The sequence below is a fragment of the Berghia stephanieae genome, unplaced genomic scaffold (assembly GCF_034508935.2).
Source record: "Berghia stephanieae isolate SIO BIC M18660-M18661 unplaced genomic scaffold, UCSD_Bste_1.3 scaffold51, whole genome shotgun sequence".
NCBI classification, from domain to species: domain Eukaryota; kingdom Metazoa; phylum Mollusca; class Gastropoda; order Nudibranchia; family Aeolidiidae; genus Berghia; species Berghia stephanieae.
Window position 1 is genome coordinate 1792 of NW_027626511.1, and position 20709 is coordinate 22500.

Sequence of the window (20709 nt, forward strand, 5' to 3'; positions counted from 1 at the left end):
GAGATTGTCTGGTAGATTAGAAATGTCTAGAGATTACACGTTTGATGAAAAACACCCCATTGTACTCCCTAAATGCCATTTTTTCATTATTGCTTGTTAGATTTCAACATGTGCTGTTAAAGCACGCAGGAGTACCTACTTTGCTAACTTCCCTTAGAAACAATTATTGGATATTCAGTTTGAGAGTGCTTGCTAAGAATGTGTGTAAAAGATGTGTGATTTGTCAAAGACACGACTCTAGACCGTGTAACCAGACTGTTGCCCCTTTGCCATCTGACAGGATCAGTAGATCGAACCCATTTTCTATAGTGGGAGTGGACCATGCAGGTCCTGTTTATTTTCAGACATGTGTGAAAGGAAGTATTACATTTTACTGTTCACTTGTGGGGTCATAAGGGCTATACATCTTGAACTTGTACCATCGCTCTCACTAACTGACTTCTTGTTGGCATATAGACGATTTGTAGCTAGAAGAGGGATCCCTGCTGTAATCTACTCTGATAATGCTAAAACCTCCATAGCTGCTAGCGAATGTCTTGTCAAACAATTTGGGCCTGCTGCGCCCTCATGGAAGTTTAGTATTCCTTTAGCTCCCTGGTATGGCGGGTGGTGGTGAGAGACTAGTGAGGTCAACTAAATCTGCGTTGAGAAAATCAGTAGGAAGAAATCTTGTGAATCTAGCTGAGTTAGAAACACTACTGGTTGAGATAGAAGCTTGTGTGAACTCCAGACCATTAACTTACGTGGAGGAACACAGTGGGCCGCTGACTCCTTCACATTTCTTGCTGGGCAGAAATTCTCCATTCAGTACTGTACGAGCTGGGATTGGGCCACAAAATGAAGAGGAGTTTTGTTTTCTTGATAATGAGCGCAGACTTATTTTAGAGAAGTTTTGGTGCATTTGGAGTGAAGATTATGTGAGAAATCTCCCATTCTTGGGGAATGGGAAAGGTAAAGATGGTCTTGAAAAGGGGACCATTGTGCTCATTAGGGAGGAAAATAAACCTCGATTAAAGTGGCCTATGGGTAAAATTACTAAACTTATCCTCAGCAAGGACGGTTTGGTCAGAGCAGCCACGATTCGGACTGAAAGGGGAGATTTGGTAAAAGCTGTCAAAAGGCTTCATAAGCTTGAAGTTTCAGAAACAGTCTCAAATAAAGAACCCGAAACGACCGTTGGTGCCCCGTCTAAGAGTGGTAGATTGATTAGACCTCCAACTATGTTGAATTTGTAACTTGTTATATCATAGTCATTGGCTTATGTAACATTTTCTTTGCCAGTTTTATCGGATGATGAATGCCCTTATTTTTTTTTTTTTTAATTTTAATTCTAAAGATTCTTTTGATTAGATTTGGGTGTTTGATATTACTTGTTTAAGTTTGATATCTGAGTGAATATGATGATGCTTTATGTGTCTTAATAACTACACGTATCATGTAGGTTGACTCAATTTAAATGCCTTGTTTAATTATATTATGATCATGATAGTCAATGGGACCAATAGGACCCGAGCTTAAAAGATAAATGCAAATTCATTTTCTTTTCTCCATATTTTGCTAATTTCCACTTTCTCTTGGGTAGAAATCCCTCTTTCTATGTATGGACAATAAGTTGAGTTATTCATTTAATATACTACTATTAACTTTATGATCACTTATGCACTCAATTTGTGTACTATTACTATTATTCTTATGATTTCATGTTATTATTCCCATGTCAATTCGCTGTTATGATCTATTTGTTTGCGAAGTACTTTTACCTTATAAGAATGGGTTAATGAGAGGATTTATGACAAAGTGCAAACCTCATTTGATTATCAATTCCCAAGCTTCATGTCTTGGTTCCTACTATGCTGGCCTATTGATGGACACAGGCCAGGGGTGGGGAGTGTTGAAAATACTCAAACCAATCTAATTGTTACCTCCCTTATTTGGCGCCTTGCGCATGACTGTAGAGTAGTGGGCGGAAAGGTAGACCGGCAATCGGCCATTGTTGTTTTTTTTTGGATGGAACGTCGATTATTATCAAGCATTAAAATTCTGAAACTAGCTGACTCGTTGTTGTTTTATATGTTGTAACACATTTATTATAGTCCATACCACGAGCCCTATTGGCCACAGTCCCTACCACCAGCCCTATTAGCCACTGAGTCCCAACCACCAGCTCTATTAGCCATTGAGTCCCTACCACCAGTCCTATTGTCCACTGAGTCCCTACTTCCAGCCCTATTAGCCACTGAGTCCCTTCAGCCAGCCCTATTGTCCACTGGGCCTGGGTTCTTCCCACCAGACCTCTTGGGCACTGATTCCCTACCACCAGCCCTATTAGCCACTGAGTTCCTACCACCAGCACTATTATCCCCTGAGTACCTACCACCAGCCCTATTAGCCACTGATTCCCTACCACCAGCCCTTTTAGCCACTGAGTTCTTACCACCAGCACTATTAGACCCTGAGTACCTACCACCAGCCCTATTAGCCACTGATTCCCTACCACTAGCCCTTTTAGGCCACTGAGTTCCTACCACCAGCACTATTATCCCCTGAGTACCTACCACCAGCCCTATTAGCCACTGTATCTACCACCAGCCCAGTGAGCCACTGAGTCCCTTGACTTAACTTGACTTATGCCTCTTGGCTCCTGGCGGAGGTTAGAACCTCCATAGAACTCTTCCATCTTCTTCTGTCCTGGCACAGACTTTTGCCTAACTCCAGGTAAGATTGGAGACGCACAAATCTTGGTGAAGGCTTCACCTACAAGTCTATTTTTGACGACCCCGTTTCCTTTTGGCCTGTGGGTTCCATTCCATAGGATTCATATCATTAAAAAAACGATTTATGTCCATCTCCTGGAGATTGAATTGAATCACCACTGGAAAAGATTCTAAGCAGGTGCAGTTTCCAATCCTAGATTATTACTTTTTCTTGTAATAGTAAGGAAAATAATAATAATAATAATAATAATAATAATAATAATATAATAATAATATAATAATAATAATAATAATAATAATAATAATAATATAATAATAATAATAATAATAATAATAATAATAATAATAATAATAATAATAATAAATAATAATAATAATAATAATAATAATAATAATAATAATAATAATAATAATAATAATAATAATAATAATAATAATAATAATAATAATAAAATAAATATAATAATAATAATAATAATAATAATAATGATATAGTGCATCGGCCAGTGGGCGAAACCCCCCCCTGGGGGAGTTTTCGCCACATGGTTTTTCTGAAACAGCAATATATCTTGAGTATTAATCCGGGTGTTACCGTTTTTTCAAGTGTCATTTACAAGAGTTACGGCCCTTGAAAGGTCATTAGGTGCAATTTTTTGTGAAATCGTTTTTGTGCATAAATGGTTGTTTATCACCTTAAAATTGTTTCACATACAATCAATAATGGAATTTTATTGTAATTTCTCATTTTTTGCCTCATATCATAAAATATTTTACAAAGCCATATAGCGTTTTAAATCTTTGATAGCCATTTTCTCTATAATTTGAAAATAAAATCTATTACAGTGTACTTGTTTCCCTTCAGGATGAATAAACAAGAGGGATTTTGCACTAGCACAATTCAGGCATGCTTCAGGGACATATAACACAAATTAATCCGGGTGTTACAGTTTTTTCAAGTATCATTTACAGGAGTTATGGCCCTTGAAAGGTCATCGGTGCAATTTTTCATGAACTCATTTTTGTGCATAAAATGATTGTTTATCACCCTAAAATTGCTTCAAATGCAATAAATAGTGGAATTTTATTGTCATTTCTCATTTTTTGCCTCATATCATAAAATATTTTACAAAGCCATATAGCGTTTTTAAATCTTTGATAGCCATTTTCTCTATAATTTGAAAAAAAAATCTATTACAGTGTACTTGTTTCCCTTCAGGATGAATAAACAAGAGGGATTTTGCACTAGCACAATGCAGGCATGCTTCAGGGACATATAACACAAATTAATCCGGGTGTTACAGTTTTTTCAAGTATCATTTACAGGAGTTATGGCCCTTGAAAGGTCATCGGGTGCAATTTTTCGTGAACTCATTTTTGTGAATAAAATGATTGTTTATCACCCTAAAATTGCTTCAAATGCAATAAATAGTGGAATTTTATTGTCATTTCTCATTTTTTGCCTCATATCATAAAATATTTTACAAAGCTATATAGGGTTTTTAAATCTTTGATAGCCATTTTCTCTATAATATGAAAAAAATATATATTACAGTGTATTTGCTTCCTCTCAGTGATAAATAAACAAGAGGAATTTTGTACTAGCACAATTCAGGCATGATTAATGGGCATATAACACATATACATTTGTAAATTTGACCTTGCTGTAGCAAAGAAAGCTTACGATATTGTCTGGCAAAACCCACAGCTTTACAAAACAGTCATTATTCACCTGGGTGTCTTTCACACCATAATGTCATATCTTGGTGCCCTAGGAAAGCTCCAAAGTGGATCTGGTTTTGAGGAAATTGTGACTGAAGCAGGGCTATGTGCACATGGTTCTATGGATAGGGTTATGAGTGGAAAGAACTACAACAGGGTTATACGAGTGCATGTGTCTGTTTTGGAGGCTCTAGAGAGGCTTCTGCTAGCAAAATTTGAGCAGGACACGGATTCAAAACTCAGTAAAGACCTCATGTCTTACATAAAGGAATTCACCGAAGGAATTTCAAGCCATACAGCTAATAAAATTCTCCAGTCAACTGTGTATGCTGAGTTATTTTCCCAGTATTAAGCCTTCAAAGAGAGTGTCCGCTTAGGAAAGTACGGAAAAACTGCACAATACTGATCCAATACATGGACAGAGTTTGGCTTCTCCTCCAGTTTCTGCGAGCTACAAAGACAAACAACTTTCTTCTTCATATATCTTGTTTAAAAGAACTGTGCCCACTGCTTTTTACATGAATCACCACAATTATGCCAAGTATCTCAGTGTATATTTTGTGTCACTAGCCAACCTGATTCATTCCCACCCAGGGGCAGAAGAAATGTTACAAGATAATGGATTTAGTGTCTCCAGATCAAGGACGCCTGCTGGAAGAATAGCAGTTGATATGACCATTGGACAAACAATAAACAAACATGCAAAGACAAAAGGAGGTATTGTTGGGTTCAGCAAGAGTCTTCTAAGCTATTATCGTTGGAGTGTAACAAGACACAATCGAGCAGAATATGTATCAGCAACCCAAAGAATGATCAGCAACAACAACTGTATAGATATAGACACCCACAAAGAATTGAGCCTTGCAGAAAAAAGACAAAGTGAAAAGCGAGTGCAAAAGATCCTCCAGGCATTTTCAGCATTTATCAATCCCTTTGAAGTTGAAGATGGTCTGGTCAGTCTAGCTTCAGGAATGAAAGTGCAAGAGGATGTTGCTGATGACCTGCTAGCCGTGGAAAAAAAACAGGAAAAAGATTGTTTGAAAGTTTTGTTGAAAACAGACTGAAGGAAAAGACTGTAGAATTTCACAAGCCATTAGAAAGGAACAAGACCAAGACATTTGCATCATTGAGGAAAGTGGTAACAGTGAAAAAAGACATGAACGAGGTCAAAATCAAGGCACAAAGAAATTTATTTGGCCAGCTTCTTGTTTTGTCCCAAGAGCACAGTGTTGATCTTCAAAAAGTTCTTCAATATCCTCTAACACCTACTCCATGGTCGCTGGCTTCATCAGATGGTTTACCTCTGAAGACCAACAAAGCAACTCTGTTGCACAAGCTCACGCCTGACAATTCATTAATGTTTGAGGATTATGCAAAAAAACAAAAACAAATACCGTTTACATTGTTGATGGCAATGCACTGTTACAAACTCTGTCAGCAATCCCAAATACATTTGGTGAAGTAGCCAAACTTACATTTTCCTCCTTACCACAAGCAGCTTGTGTACACTTTGTGACTGATACTTACATAGAAGATTCAATCAAAGGTTGTGAGAGATTGAGGAGAGGATCTTCTGAAGATAATGCATACTTGTTAAGAGGATCTGCAATAACAGTGCCCAGACGTTGGAAATCATTTCTCAGCTGCGTTGATAACAAAAGATCCCTTATCAGGTTTCTCCTCAAGGAATGGGAAAGTAACGAATATGCAAAGAAACTGAGAAACAGGGAAATCTTCTTTGTCTGTGAAGAGAGATGCACCTTACTTTACAGTGACACGGATGAATTTACCACAGCTGTACCTTGTCTAGATCTCTACTCATCACAGGAAGAGGCAGACACACGAATTATACTGCACTGTCAATATGCTTCCCGCCAACCAAACTGTGAAACAATTGTTGTCAGATCACAAGACAAGGATGTCTTCTTACTTCTCCTTTCATTCTCAGCGACAATTGGAAAGACCCGGATTTTTTATACTGGCTGTGGCAACAACAGGCGACAAATCAATGTCTCTCAGATAGCAAAGACTTTGTCTAAACAGATGTGTGATGCATTACTTGGTGTCCATGCATTCACAGGCTGTGACACAACAAGTTGCTTTGCTGGGCAAGGAAAGCTGAAAGCTCTAAAATTTCTTCAAAAGGAGGAAGATCTTAGAATTCTGTTCTCCAGATTTGGAACATCAGCAGCTGTTTCGAGTAATGACTGTCTCATGTTAGAGTCATTTGTGTGCAAGCTGTATGGCAAAACCTCATGCACAAGTGTCAACAAAGTGAGGTATGACATAGTTCGCCAGCGTTTCAAAGGAAAGAAAGGTACCATCTCATGCAGTGGTGGAATTGATCTGTGTCAGATGCCTCCTTGTAGTCAAGTATTGTCACTGCACATATCAAGAGCCAACTTTCAAACTCTCATTTGGAGGAATGCAGTGTGCCAGAATCCTAGCATTCCAAAACCAGAGGATAACGGTTGGCAGAGAAATTCTGCAAATGAATTGGAAGTACAGTGGTTCAAAGATGCTTTCATTCCAGATGAGTTGCAGGAAATTGTGTATGTAGAAAGCTGCACCAGTAGTGACGAAGATACATATGCCGAGAATGGTAGTGATAGCTTTGACAGTGATTTCCTTGACGACACTTCAGAGGACGAAGAGGATTTTGCTACTGATGATGAGGATAGGTAATAAATTGGTGAGCAGTGCAAACTGTTAAGGAGTAGAGCATGTTTGCAAAACACATAAGGATATTGTTTTTATGTACTTACTGCATCTTGAATCAAGAATCCCTTTTGAGTATCAATTATTCTTCATAATATAACAATGCGATTTCGTTCAAAAGTCTTCGGTAATGATGCTTCACTTGGGTTGTGAATAAATTAGTCTTTTTTCATGATATATCTATTGTTTTTACCACACCTTCAACTTACTTTTAAATGTGACAACTGGACATCAATACCATGTTTAAAAATAATGAAAATTATGATGAATTTGGCATCCCACAAAGTGGAGAAAAATTTAAGGGTTGTGTACACTTTTAGTTTTTCCTGTGACGTAGAAATATGAAGGTTGTTGTTGAGGCTTGGACCATAGCTTTCTTCAGTGCTACATTTTTAATGAACATGCTGTTTTTGGCCATATTTAAAATAATTTTTGTGTAAAACACTGAAATAGCCCATAAGTTTAGATATGACACTTCATGAGATTACTGACAAATTGTTTCAACTTTCTGTGAATCTATATAATATTTACAAATTGAAAGCTTGTGCACATAGTTTGATAGTATATTCAATTTCCTTCAGTTTGATACCCAATTTGCATATATTTGAATTAATATTGTAGTCTCCAGAGCCTTTGAAAGAAATGTTGTCTCTTTTTTGCAAGGGGACACAACTCACTTTTTTCAAAGGGCCATAACTCTCTTAAATGACACTTATTTTTACGGTAACAGTGGAATTTGTATGGCCAATAAGTTCTATTATTTGAAAAACATAGTGGCATAAACTCCCAAAGGGGGGGGGAAGGGGGTCCCAGTGGCCTAAGCACTAATAATGATGATGATGATAATAATGATAATAATATAATAATATAATAATAATAATAATAATAATAATAATAATAATAATAATATAATAATAATAATAATAATAATAATAATAAGAAGAAAAGAAGAAGAAGAAGAAGAAGAAGAAGAAGAAGAAGAATAATAATAAGAATAATAAGAATAAGAATAATAATGATGATGATGATGATGATGATGATGATGATGATGATGATGATGATGATGATGATAATAATAATAATAATAATAACAATAACAGTAATAAGAATAATAACAATAACAATAATTTAATAATACTGTTAATAATAATAATAATATTGATGATGATGATGATGATGATGATGATGATGATGATGATGATGATGATGATGATGATGATGATCATGATGATCATGATGATGATGATGGTGATGATGATGATGAAAATAATAATAATAATAATAATAATAATAATAATAATAATATATAATAATAATAATAATAATAATAATAATATAATAATAATAATAATAATAATAAATAATAAATAATAAATATAATAATAATAATATATAATAATAATAATAATAATAATAATAATAATAATAATAATAATATAATAATTATAATTAATTATTGTTATTATTATTATTATTATTATTATTATTATTATTATTATTATTATTATTATTATTATTATTATTATTATTATTATTATAGTAATAATAATAATATTGAGTGTGTGTGTGTGTGTGTGTGTGTGTGAAAGAGAGAGTCTCCCTTTCTCCCTTTATATCTCTCTCCTCTCTCTCTCCCTCTCTCTCTCTCTCTCTCTCTCTCTCTCCCTGTGTTTGTGTGTGTGTGAGTGTGTGTGTGAGTCTCTCTCTCTCTCCCTATCTGTCTATCTATCTATCTATCTATCTATCTATATATCTAAGGCGATTGCCATACAACTAGACCACATAGTTTCATACAAATACTTTCACATCATTCTGTCACGATTTTCCATATTTATCTAATATGGTTTCTAACTTTGCTCTAGTCACGGCTTTCACACTTCCTGATGGTCCAGGACCCGACTCTGTCCAAGTGATGCGGGTAGTCACTAGTCAGGGATGCGATGTGAGTGCTTACCTACGTTTGGCAATGGAAGACGTTGATTTCACTCCGATGCCTGAGTCGAGAGATGTGGTCCTTGATTCTCGCTAGACTCTTGTACTTGTGACACGAAACACCACAATTTCTCGTCAACGGGTGGTCATCGTTTCTTCCTTTTCCAAACGTTGATATATACAGAAAAATATCATAAAGATGAAAATAGTCAATGAATTCATTTAGAATTTATATTTCGGCCTTTATCCAGTTTTGATAATACGTAATTATTTATAATATTTTATATTTTAGAATCAGCTTTTGATATTGAAAGAAATATGGAACAAAATATATGATTAGAACATACCAAAATAATGATTTATACTATTGGCATAGCCTAATTACTGCAACAACTTATACAACGATTTTGGAAAGATCTCATCTGCAGTCGAAGCTTACCTAAAAGTTCTGGAATCAGATTTATTGGAGAAAAAATTCAAAATATTTTGTTTCCATACTGTGACTATTTGGTCTAGTCATATTACATATCACTTTCAGATCGGAGGATTTGAATTCCAAATCTCGCTCTTAAAATGATAATAATATAATAATAATAATAATAATAATAATAATAATAATAATAATAATAATAATAATAATAATAATAATAATAATAATAATAATAATAATAATAATAATAATAATAATAATATATAATAATAATAATAATAATAAAAATATTAAAAATAATTAATAAATAATTAATTATAATAATAATTATTATTATCATTGATAATAATAATAATAATAACAATAATAATAATAATAATAATAATAATAATAATAATAATAATAATAATAATATTAATAATAATAATATAATAATAATAATAATAATAATAATAATAATAATAATAATAATAATAATAATAATAATAATAATAATAATAATAATATAATAATAATAATATAATAATAATAATAATAATAATAATAATAATAATAATAATAATAATAATGCTAATACTACTACTACTACTAGTACTACTACTACTACTAATAATAATAATAATAATAATAATAATAATAATAATAATAATAATAATAATAATAATAATAATAATAATAAATAATAATAATGCAATAGTGAAAATGGGCATATCAGACAGGAATCCTTTGTGCGCATAATATTAAATGTCCGTTCAATCGCGCGTTCAACAGCTCGTTCAATAACAAGTGAAGTCCGCCATTTTGTACCGCGAAAATTCATCTCTCCTTAACCAGTGAGCTGTAAATTTTCAACCAATAATGGCTAAAAGGTTGTAATTACTTTTATTAATTATTTAGAAACGTAAGTAAAACCATTTTCTAACTTATTCCTCTTTTAAATTTTTTTAAAATCAACGGTCCATTTTCTGTAAATTGTATGCCAATGATAATAACATTTTGTCAGAGCTGGAGATAAGAGAAAGAGAACTGACCGGCATTTGAAATCAAAATAAAATATTTTATCATGGCCATCGCGACGTTTGAGGATCTTTTAGATTTCCCAGTTCAAATGCCTTGGGTCATTATCATCTAAATGTAAAATCTTTGCCGATGATACTAAGCTCTATGGAGTAGCTAATACAGAAGAAGAAAGAAACACCTTACAACAAGATTTGAAAAAGCTTGAAGAATGGTCCGAAATATGGCAGATGGAGTTCAATGTAGATAAATGTGCAGTTCTTCACCTAGGAAAAAACAACAGAGAAGCAAACTATATAATGAAAGAAAAACCCCTGCAGAAATCCAATGGGGAAAAAGACCTAGGAGTATTTATTGATAGGAAGCTAAACTTCAAGAAGCAAATTAAAGATGTTCAATCTAAGGCTAGTAAAACACTCGGAATAGTGAAAAGAAATTTCAAGAATCTGAAAACAAAACACATGACTACCATCTACAAGACTATGGTTAGATCAAAGCTGGAATATGCTAACTGCATATGGTATCCGAAGTTTGAGGGAGACAAAGACTGTTTGGAAAGAGTGCAAAGGAGAGCAACAAAACTTATCACACACCTGAAAGACAAAACATACTGTGAGAGATTGAAAGAATTAAATCTCCCGACTTTAGATTACAGGAGAAGAAGGGGAGATATGATCCAAACATATAAAATAGTAAAGGGAATAGACAGGGTAGAGGCAGGATTCCTTAAACCAAACAAGAACATTCAGACACGAGGAAACAGCAAGAAACTGAAAAAAGAACGTTTTAAAACAAATGAAAGAAGGAACTTTTTTTCATCTAGAATTGTAAATAACTGGAATAAACTACAAGAAACCACAGTATCAGCAAAAAATTTGAATAAATTCAAAGCAGAGTTGGAGATAAGCAACACCCTAGGAAACAAGTTCAATTATAAAAATTGGTCCAATCATTAATAGATGAGGAGGAGCGACGGAGACTACACCAAGTCTAAAAGCTCTATACAGAGGTATCCAGGTATCCAGGTGATGCCGTTTTAAAAATTAGATTTTCAGATAAATAATGAAATTTTGATAGACGAATTCAAAGGGATTTTTTTCTATTAGAGTTTGTTATAAGGGGAGGCCTTCCGAAAGCTCTTAGTGCTCAGGCAAATAACTCAAATATTCCCTCAACTAACCCTAAGAAAAAATAAATAAATAAACGCCTGACAAAAGATCAACGGTGAAAATACAAATTAAAAGAAATGCGAGCGCTAGGAGCTTTCGGAGGGTTTCCCGTTATAAGTCTAGGGTGTATGTTTTTCCTATTTGGGTTAGTTAAAGTTAGAAGTGCTGGGTTTTGTATTTTCTTAGCGTTAGTTGAGGGAATATTTGAGTTGTTTCCCTTAGCACCAGGAGCTTTCGGTATGCCTCCCAAAAATGCCATTCAATGAAATGATCAAGGCCCACACGTGTCCATATTATAGCAGGTCTGATGCCCGAACGTACTTGTGTTTGGGCTTGATTTAACTTTTTTTTTTAATTGAGTTTTTAATAGCGCAATATCCACTAAATGTCCTCAAAGCGCTTTACAAGGGGTCCCTGCTCAACAGCAACATTTAACATGTAGGGCGGGACATGCCGCCTGTTAGGCAATATTACAATTTTTCGGACAAAGACAACGCTGTTTACGGCCAGGTACTCATTTTACAGCCGAGTACGGTGAGAGAATGTGAGTTAAGAGCTTTTTCCAAGGACTCAACTATGCGCCGAGTGCGAGGCTCGAACCCAGGACCTTCCGATCCGAAAGTCATACCACTAGACCACATAGCCGCAAAATATTGTTGTAAGGGACAATATTTTGTACTGATTTAAGGCTATTTACATTAAAATAATAAGACCATAACACTGTGGGTTATCAGACTCGGGCCCTCAAATAAGTACACGTTTGTCAAAATATGGTATTGAGGTGCTCTTATTTGCTGTTCTGATAACCCAATTTATTATGGGCTGTGAATTCCGATCATTATCTTGCCATGCTAGAAAAATTGAGGGCCCAGAACAGTGGGACATTACCACGATGTTACTCAACCCCACACGAATCAACAGATTCAATCTGCACTTAAGAAAATAGATTACTCCACCTTGCCACATCCACCCTGCAGTCCGGACCTAGCACTTTCAGACTTATTCCCTAAATTGGAGTAGGAGACCACTATGAAAACAACACAGACACAATGGCTGTTGTACGATCATGGTGTTATATATTGCAAAGCTAATTATTCCTGAAATGCGGGAGTTATTATGGAAATTCCCCCGTGTGGTGCCCGGGGTCCCTCAACTGAGAGGGTGCAAGAATAGCCCAACGCCAAGCCAGCGTGTCGTAAAAGGCGACTAATGGTGTATGACTCCCCCTTTTTTGAGTCACCTGGTCCTCCAGGTTGGGGGTTGTCGAAGGGTTAACATCCCTTCCGTAAAACTCAAACCGTTACAGAAACGCAGACAGACAAATCAAATCCTTTTTTTTTTTTTAGCTTGGCGACCGAAGAGTTTCTGCAATGAAAGAATTTATGAAGGACAACAGACAAAGCCGAAATGACTCTGCTAACCCGATGACGTCTTCGCCATCCTCAGAGCAGAAGATCAAGGGGAAGGCCACGAGGAATATGGAGAAGAATTAAAGAAGCTGATATACAGAGAAGTGATAAGACATGGAACGAGATAAAAAATAAGTTAGCTCAGGATACAGAAGGATGGATACTGTCTGTGGCCTATACCCCGACCCAGGGTGAAAAAGGCAATGATGATGATGATGATGATGAGATGATAGATCAAATCAAGGGCAATAGCTCAAACAAAGAGTTCCTTGTGGTCAATTTCCACTGTAGAAGTGGCCAAACAGAACCTCGCTTAGTCAAGCACTACATACATTGTGATCCCTCTAGTAAAACGCATCGGTTTTGATAAACAAAAAATTAGAACACTCCTGTTATACCTAAATTAAAATGATTTGTTTAAAATTAAAAAATTAAAACTACACTCCAGCACCGTTTGCTCAAAGTCATTTGAATGTCCCAAATTTATACATTATAATCCTGGAAAGTGTGAAGATCAAGTGCAGAACAGATTAAATCACTTACCTCCTTCGAAACAACATGGCCTGAATGCTGGATCACAAGCTTAGTTATTTTCAAGAACGATTCCTCCCTCTTGGGCTGGTTGAGGCGGACATTCAGTTGGACAGGACAGCCGACTTTGTAAGACCTGATAGTGAGAGCGAGATAGAATGGTTAACAATGGGATACAGAAAATTGTTCACAGTTAGTCTGCGCTAAAATATACCCTCAAAAGATACTGCATATTGTTCAGTCTACAATACAAACTCCCATGAAAAGAAGAGTAGACTGCAGTTGGTGCAATGGCTTTAAAACATCAAAAGAAAAAGAAAATAATTGTTGCTCCTTTGTTCTAAGCGCACTAAAATGACACTTAAAAGGAAGTTAAACGCATTTGGCTTTCCCTTGCAAAAATGCTAAAGTCGGTGCTACAAATAGACAGTTTGATAACAAAACTAATTGTAACTCTTGCATTAGATACCAATTAAAAATGAAAAGCTAGCGACACTGATTATAAAAGTTTGTATTATGTATCAATCTGGGTTAGAAATATATATTATGACAGTTAAAGTCTGAAAGTTCACACTGACTTTTACCCCAAAACGAGCATTGGAAAATTGTTACCGAAGTCGCATATCGTTAATAAAAAAACATGGCTAAAACTCTCAATAGAAAGTGCTTATTAACAAATTGTATAACAAAATATTCATTGAATTCAGGGCAATGTATTTCCATTGATAAACAGGAAGCCAAAAATTTGGAGAAAAAAAATAGGACTCAAGTGTTACATGGTGAAAATCGACTAGACATAAACATTTTGCTTTATCTTTCATCCCAAATATCTCACTGGAACAATTGCAAATCATACCCCTCAGTGACTCAATACATACGAGAGTGGACTAAAAAGTTTTTCAATTTCCATAATCATCATCATCATCATTGCCTTTTTCACCCTGGGTCAGGGTATAGGCCACAGACAGTATCCATCCTTCTCTATCCTGAGCACGAGTATTAATATTCCTTTTTCAAAGAATATCTTGTGTATCACGCTTTATTTAATACAAATCAAAGAATAACATTTTCTTATTTGGATGTCAATCACAAGTGTGTAAAGTAATAAGTAAAACTAACAATATTTGACAGACTTATTAACCTTTAAAGATTAATACTACAGGTCAAGTAATGGCCCGTTGAGAGCAGTCATCACGAAGAAAAAAAAGGATTTAAAAGGCCTCAATGTAACTGAAAAGTAGAACATTTTAAGCAACAAGCAGAGTTTCTTTGGGAAAACGTCTTATATTTTGGATAAACCTGAGGGGTGATCCAAAAGAATATTTTGGTATGTATCATCAACCTTTCCATCTGTTTTATCATCTTGAAGATTAACCAATGGATACACATAGTCGGATCTCCTTAAATGGATAGTGGATTGGAGTCAGTGTCTCGTATATGATTTCTTTTTACTTTAAAGTGTCTCAGAAAAAAAACAACTAAGTAAAACATATTTGACAAAAAATTTTAGGAAAAGTGCTTTATCAAGAATCTTACATGACTGAATCTAGCACCTAGAGTAGTTGCTGGTTGGTATCGTTATATCCTTATGTCTCTAACAGAAAGCAGGAAAAGAAAAACGAGGTCATCAGTCGGCAACGTTTGATTTATTTTCGTCAAAAATTCCAAGGGACTGGCAACATTTTTTTTGATGAATGCAGACAAAAAAAGAACTATTCAAATTCCTGTCTTGCATGCTTGTGATGGAAAAAGTCAAAGAGGGAAGAGTACAGTATATCACTATATATGTATGGTATACATGTATATACAACATTGGTTGTCCATATTTTGAAAGGCCGTCAAACACAATCATTCAGACTAAAACGGACCCCGAGATATTGATGTTATTGTCATTCTCTTAGCCAATCATCATTATATCATTGCAGCCAATCCTGCAGCTAAAGTTTGCATTAAATCTTTTAAATAGTCAAAGAAAGTAATTAATCTGAACCGGATTACCCAGTCCTTTGCCATTAAGTTTTTGTTTGTTCTTTTTTTTAAACAGAATTCCAACCTCTATCCTGAGCAGAGGCGGATTGTGGTGGACGAGGTAGACAGGACTGTGCTCTCGTCAGTGACTATGAAACCATCGGAACAGAAGGACATTCTGGAGCAAAGGCATGCTGGCTGTTTGATGCCGCAGGATGTTTGTAATATGCAGAAGAGGCTTGGGGTGGTCAGTCAGTAGTGATGGTGGAAATGATAGTGCTAAAGTGTGAATGTATCATTCGTGATTTGGTTGCAAGTGGGGGTTAGGGAGGTGGGAAGGAATGAAAGTGAGGAATTTCCCCGTTTGTTTATGTTTTTGTCTATAAGGAGAATGTTAGGAAAATATCCGGAATGCCTTTTCCTTGATTGCTGTACACATACGGTGTCATTTTGACCCCTCTGGTCCTACATAAGCTACCCGAAAATATTCGTTTGGAATGGGCTAGACAAGGAGATGTAAGGGAGAGTGACCTGGAAGCCCTTCTCACTTTTCTACACAACGAAATTCTCAGGCGGGAGCGTTCTCAAACCTTCCGTAGTGATCAACCCTCGCCCAGAGTTGATCACAGAGCACGGGGGAGATTCACAACAGCCTCTGCTCTTCGTTCTGGTAATGATGCCAGAAGCACCACGACTACGACCTGCAATGTGTTCGGCAAAGGACATGCCACACTGAAATGCTACTCTTGGATAAAGATGGACCCGGCTACCAGGTCTCAGTGTTTTAGTAAGGGACTGTGTTTTCTGTGTTTCGGTATGCATAAGGTAAAGGACTGTAAGTCCATGAGTAAATGCCATTCGTGTTCGGGACGACATCATACGTTGTTATGTTTAAAACCACAAGGTGAAAGTGGCGATAATAACCAAACGAGTGAAGGCGAAGGTTCGCATACCATGTGTGTGAAGGCACAAACCAGAATGATGGGACACACGTCGTCAAAAACAGCAGTATTGCAAACTGCTACGGTCACAGTCTGGAACTACAACAAAAGCCATGGACAGGCAACGATTTTATTCGACAGTGGCTCGGACAGAAGTTATATAAGAAAATCTTTAATTAAGGATTTATGACTGAAGTCGGTTGGAAAGGAAAATTTTCTGTTGCTCTTTTCGGACAATCCAAACCCAACAAGCCCCAGATTAGAGATAAATTTAAACTGTGTTTAAAACCACTTCTGGTGAAATACAGGAAATGATTGTCACTGAGTTACCAGAGATCTTTGCTCCAATTCGTAAGCACAAATTGCCGCAAGATGTTGCCACCAAAATAAAGACCAAAGGGCTAAAACTGGTGGATGGATCACTGGTGAATCATGACAGTCAAGTCCACATTGATATATTGATAGAATTAGATCACTTTTGGCAATTTGTAAAGCCTAGTGTTTGTCATATCACGAATTATCTACATGCACAGGAAACGTTGTTTGGATGGATGCTTTCAGGCTCCTTTGAACAAAATGGTAATCAAGAGAGTCCTCCAAGCTATCAGCTTCTTGCATGTCAGATATTCCTGAACATTGTTGTCATCGAATTTGGAATTTAGACACTATTGGTATTAGAGAAAATATTGATAATCATTGTAATACTGACTCTAAGGTTCTTACTGAGTTCAATGAATCTGTCAGGTTTGAGGAAGGCAGATATGTCGTGCATCTTCCATGGAAGGCAGATCACAAAGAAAAACTGAATGAAAACATGTCGCAGGCGGTGAAGAGGTCGAACACTCTCATGAAACGATTGGGCAGGGACCCATCACTCCAGACAGGTTATAATGAGGTCATTCAGGACATGGAAAGGAATGGCATTGTCCATGAGATTCCAGTGGATGAAATGATTACTTCGAACCCGGTGTTTTATTTGCCGCATAGACCTGTGGTTAGAGAGGACAGTACAACTACTAAAATAAGGCCTGTTTTCGATGCCTCAGCAAAGGGTTCGAACGGTATATCTCTTAATGATTGCATGGAAACTGGACCAAATCTCCTCCCAAACTTGACAGAAATATGTTACGTTTCCGAAGGTGGAAGTATGGGCTGACGGCTGACATCTCTAAAGCCTTTCTTCAGATCAAATTGTCAAAGAAGACCAAGATGTGCATAGATTTATCTGGGATGTAAGGGGACAGAGAAGGGTAATGAGATTCGATCGTGTCATTTTCGGTAACGCAAGTAGCCCGTTTCTCCTGAATGCCACGATTCAATGTCATTTGAGAAAGTTTGAACCGTCAAGGGTAGTGAATGAACTCATAGATAATTTGTATGTTGATGACTGGTTGTCTGGCGCTGACACAGAGGAAGAACTTGAGCAAATGGCAAGTTTGGCAAGTGAAATAATGAAAAGGGGAAGTTTTCCTCTCAGTAAATGGGGAGCAAGCTCTTCATCTGTGTCACTTGCTAGAAAGAGTTGTTTTGATTTTGAAAATGGTTCAGCCATAATTACCCGAACCATTAAGATCCTTGGCATGCAATGGGATGCCAATGAATACTATTTGTTTTTTCGAGCCGAACCAAGCTTGGTAGAAAATATCCAATACACGAAACGCTTGGTTCTGAGCTTCATTGCCAGAATATATGACCCTTTGGGATTCTTGAACCCCTTCGCTGTTTTGATAAAGATCATGTTCCAAGATTTGTGGCGTATGGGATTGCAGTGGGATGATCCTCTGCCGTATGAGTTACAGAACAAAATGTCAGCCTGGGCAAATGGGTTTAGTGACATCAGTAAGTGGAAAGTTCCGCGTTGTTTCTCTGTTTATTCATGGGCAGGTTGCAGTGACATGAAATTACTTTGTTTTTCTGATGCTTCAGAAAGGGCGTATGGGTGTTGTATTTACTTGGAGGTACATGAGAAGGAATGTAAGAAAATTTCTTTGGTTGTCTCTAGAGCTCGAGTTGCTTCGTTGAAGAAAATAACTTTACCTAGATTGGAATTGTTAGGAGCATTGCTTGTTGCTAGATTACTTTCCTTTGTTAAAAATGCATTGAAGTTACCTTTTGATATTGCTTACTCATGTTTTACTGATTCTAATATTGTTTTGCATTGGATCAAGGCTGATCCACAGAGATGGAAACAATTTGTAAGAAACCGAGTCACAGATATACAAACTCTGACAAGCCCTTTGAACTGGAGTCACATTTCTGGGAAAAAGAACCCGGCTGATCTATTGACCCGTGGTGTCTCTGCTAATGAGCTCACGAATTCTGTTGAATGGCTCCAAGGTGTTGAAAACCTAGAGATTATGGTATCGAACACTGATAACGGTTCCAATGATGAAAGGATTTCCCATGAAGAAGAAGTGCATTTGGAAAGAGTGCGCTCATGTCAGCCTGCTCTACTCACTTTGCACCAGCAAACGCAAGAGCAGGTCATAGATTTTGAAAGGTTTAGTCAATACCCCAAAATCATCAAGGTCATGGGATGGGTCTTAAGATTCATTAACAACCTGAAATCCTCAGTTTCCTCAAAGGAACTGAACACACTACCAGTTCTAAAGTCTGATGAACTAAAAGGGCAAATGTTCATGTACTTAAGCTTGTACAGAGAGAAAGTTATCACGAAGAGATAAATTGTCTCATTGATGGGAAGGTGATACCCAAGAAATCACCACTTCACAAACTATCCCCTATCCTTGATGAAGACGGGTTATTGAGAGTGTCTGGTAGATTAGAAATGTCTAGAGATTACACGTTTGATGAAAAACACCCCATTGTACTCCCTAAATGCCATTTTTTCATTATTGCTTGTTAGATTTCAACATGTGCTGTTAAAGCACGCAGGAGTACCTACTTTGCTAACTTCCCTTAGAAACAATTATTGGATATTCAGTTTGAGAGTGCTTGCTAAGAATGTGTGTAAAAGATGTGTGATTTGTCAAAGACACGACTCTAGACCGTGTAACCAGACTGTTGCCCCTTTGCCATCTGACAGGATCAGTAGATCGAACCCATTTTCTATAGTGGGAGTGGACCATGCAGGTCCTGTTTATTGTTCAGACATGTGTGAAAGGAAGTATTACATTTTACTGTTCACTTGTGGGGTCATAAGGGCTATACATCTTGAACTTGTACCATCGCTCTCACTAACTGACTTCTTGTTGGCATATAGACGATTTGTAGCTAGAAGAGGGATCCCTGCTGTAATCTACTCTGATAATGCTAAAACCTTCATAGCTGCTAGCGAATGTCTTGTCAAACAATTTGGGCCTGCTGCGCCCTCATGGAAGTTTAGTATTCCTTTAGCTCCCTGGTATGGCGGGTGGTGTGAGAGACTAGTGAGGTCAACTAAATCTGCGTTGAGAAAATCAGTAGGAAGAAATCTTGTGAATCTAGCTGAGTTAGAAACACTACTGGTTGAGATAGAAGCTTGTGTGAACTCTAGACCATTAACTTACGTGGAGGAACACAGTGGGCCGCTGACTCCTTCACATTTCTTGCTGGGCAGAAATTCTCCATTCAGTACTGTACGAGCTGGGATTGGGCCACAAAATGAAGAGGAGTTTTGTTTTCTTGATAATGAGCGCAGACTTGTTTTAGAGAAGTTTTGGTGCATTTGGAGTGAAGATTATGTGAGAAATCTCCCATCCTTGGGGAATGGGAAAAGTAAAGATGGTCTTGAAAAGGGGTCCATTGTGCTCATTAGGGAGGAAAATAAACCTCGATTAAAGTGGCCTATGGGTAAAATCACTAAACTTATCCTCAGCAAGGACGGTTTGGTCAGAGCAGCCACGATTCGGACTGAAAGGGGAGATTTGGTAAAAGCTGTCAAAAGGCTTCATAAGCTTGAAGTTTCAGAAACAGTCTCAAATAAAGAACCCGAAACGACCGTTGGTGCCCGGTCTAAGAGTGGTAGATTGATTAGACATCCAACTATGTTGAATTTGTAACTTGTTATATCATAGTCATTGGCTTATGTAACATTTTCTTCGCCAGTTTTATCGGATGATGAATGCCCTTATTTTAATTTTTTTTTTTTACATTTTAATTCTAAAGACTCTTTTGATTTGATTTGGATGTTTGATATTACTTGTTTAAGTTTGATATCTG

The 20709-nt window shown here is 36.5% G+C and overlaps 1 protein-coding gene and 1 long non-coding RNA gene across 2 annotated transcripts in view; one reads left to right on the plus strand and one right to left on the minus strand.

The window, feature by feature from the left end:
- Positions 1–599: 599 nt before the first annotated feature.
- Positions 600–9180, plus strand: LOC144961955 (uncharacterized). Its single transcript, XM_078894969.1, has 2 exons — positions 600–1197; positions 9014–9180. Exons 1-2 carry the CDS (start codon positions 600–602, stop codon positions 9178–9180), a joined length of 765 nt encoding a protein of 254 aa, XP_078751095.1.
- A 4171-nt stretch (positions 9181–13351) lies between these two features.
- The window catches only part of LOC144961954 (uncharacterized), a 13527-nt gene continuing 6169 nt past the window's right edge, over positions 13352–20709 (minus strand). The window contains exon 2 of the long non-coding RNA XR_013643319.1: positions 13352–13775. This is a non-coding gene — a long non-coding RNA (uncharacterized LOC144961954). The remainder of the gene's footprint in view (positions 13776–20709) is intronic.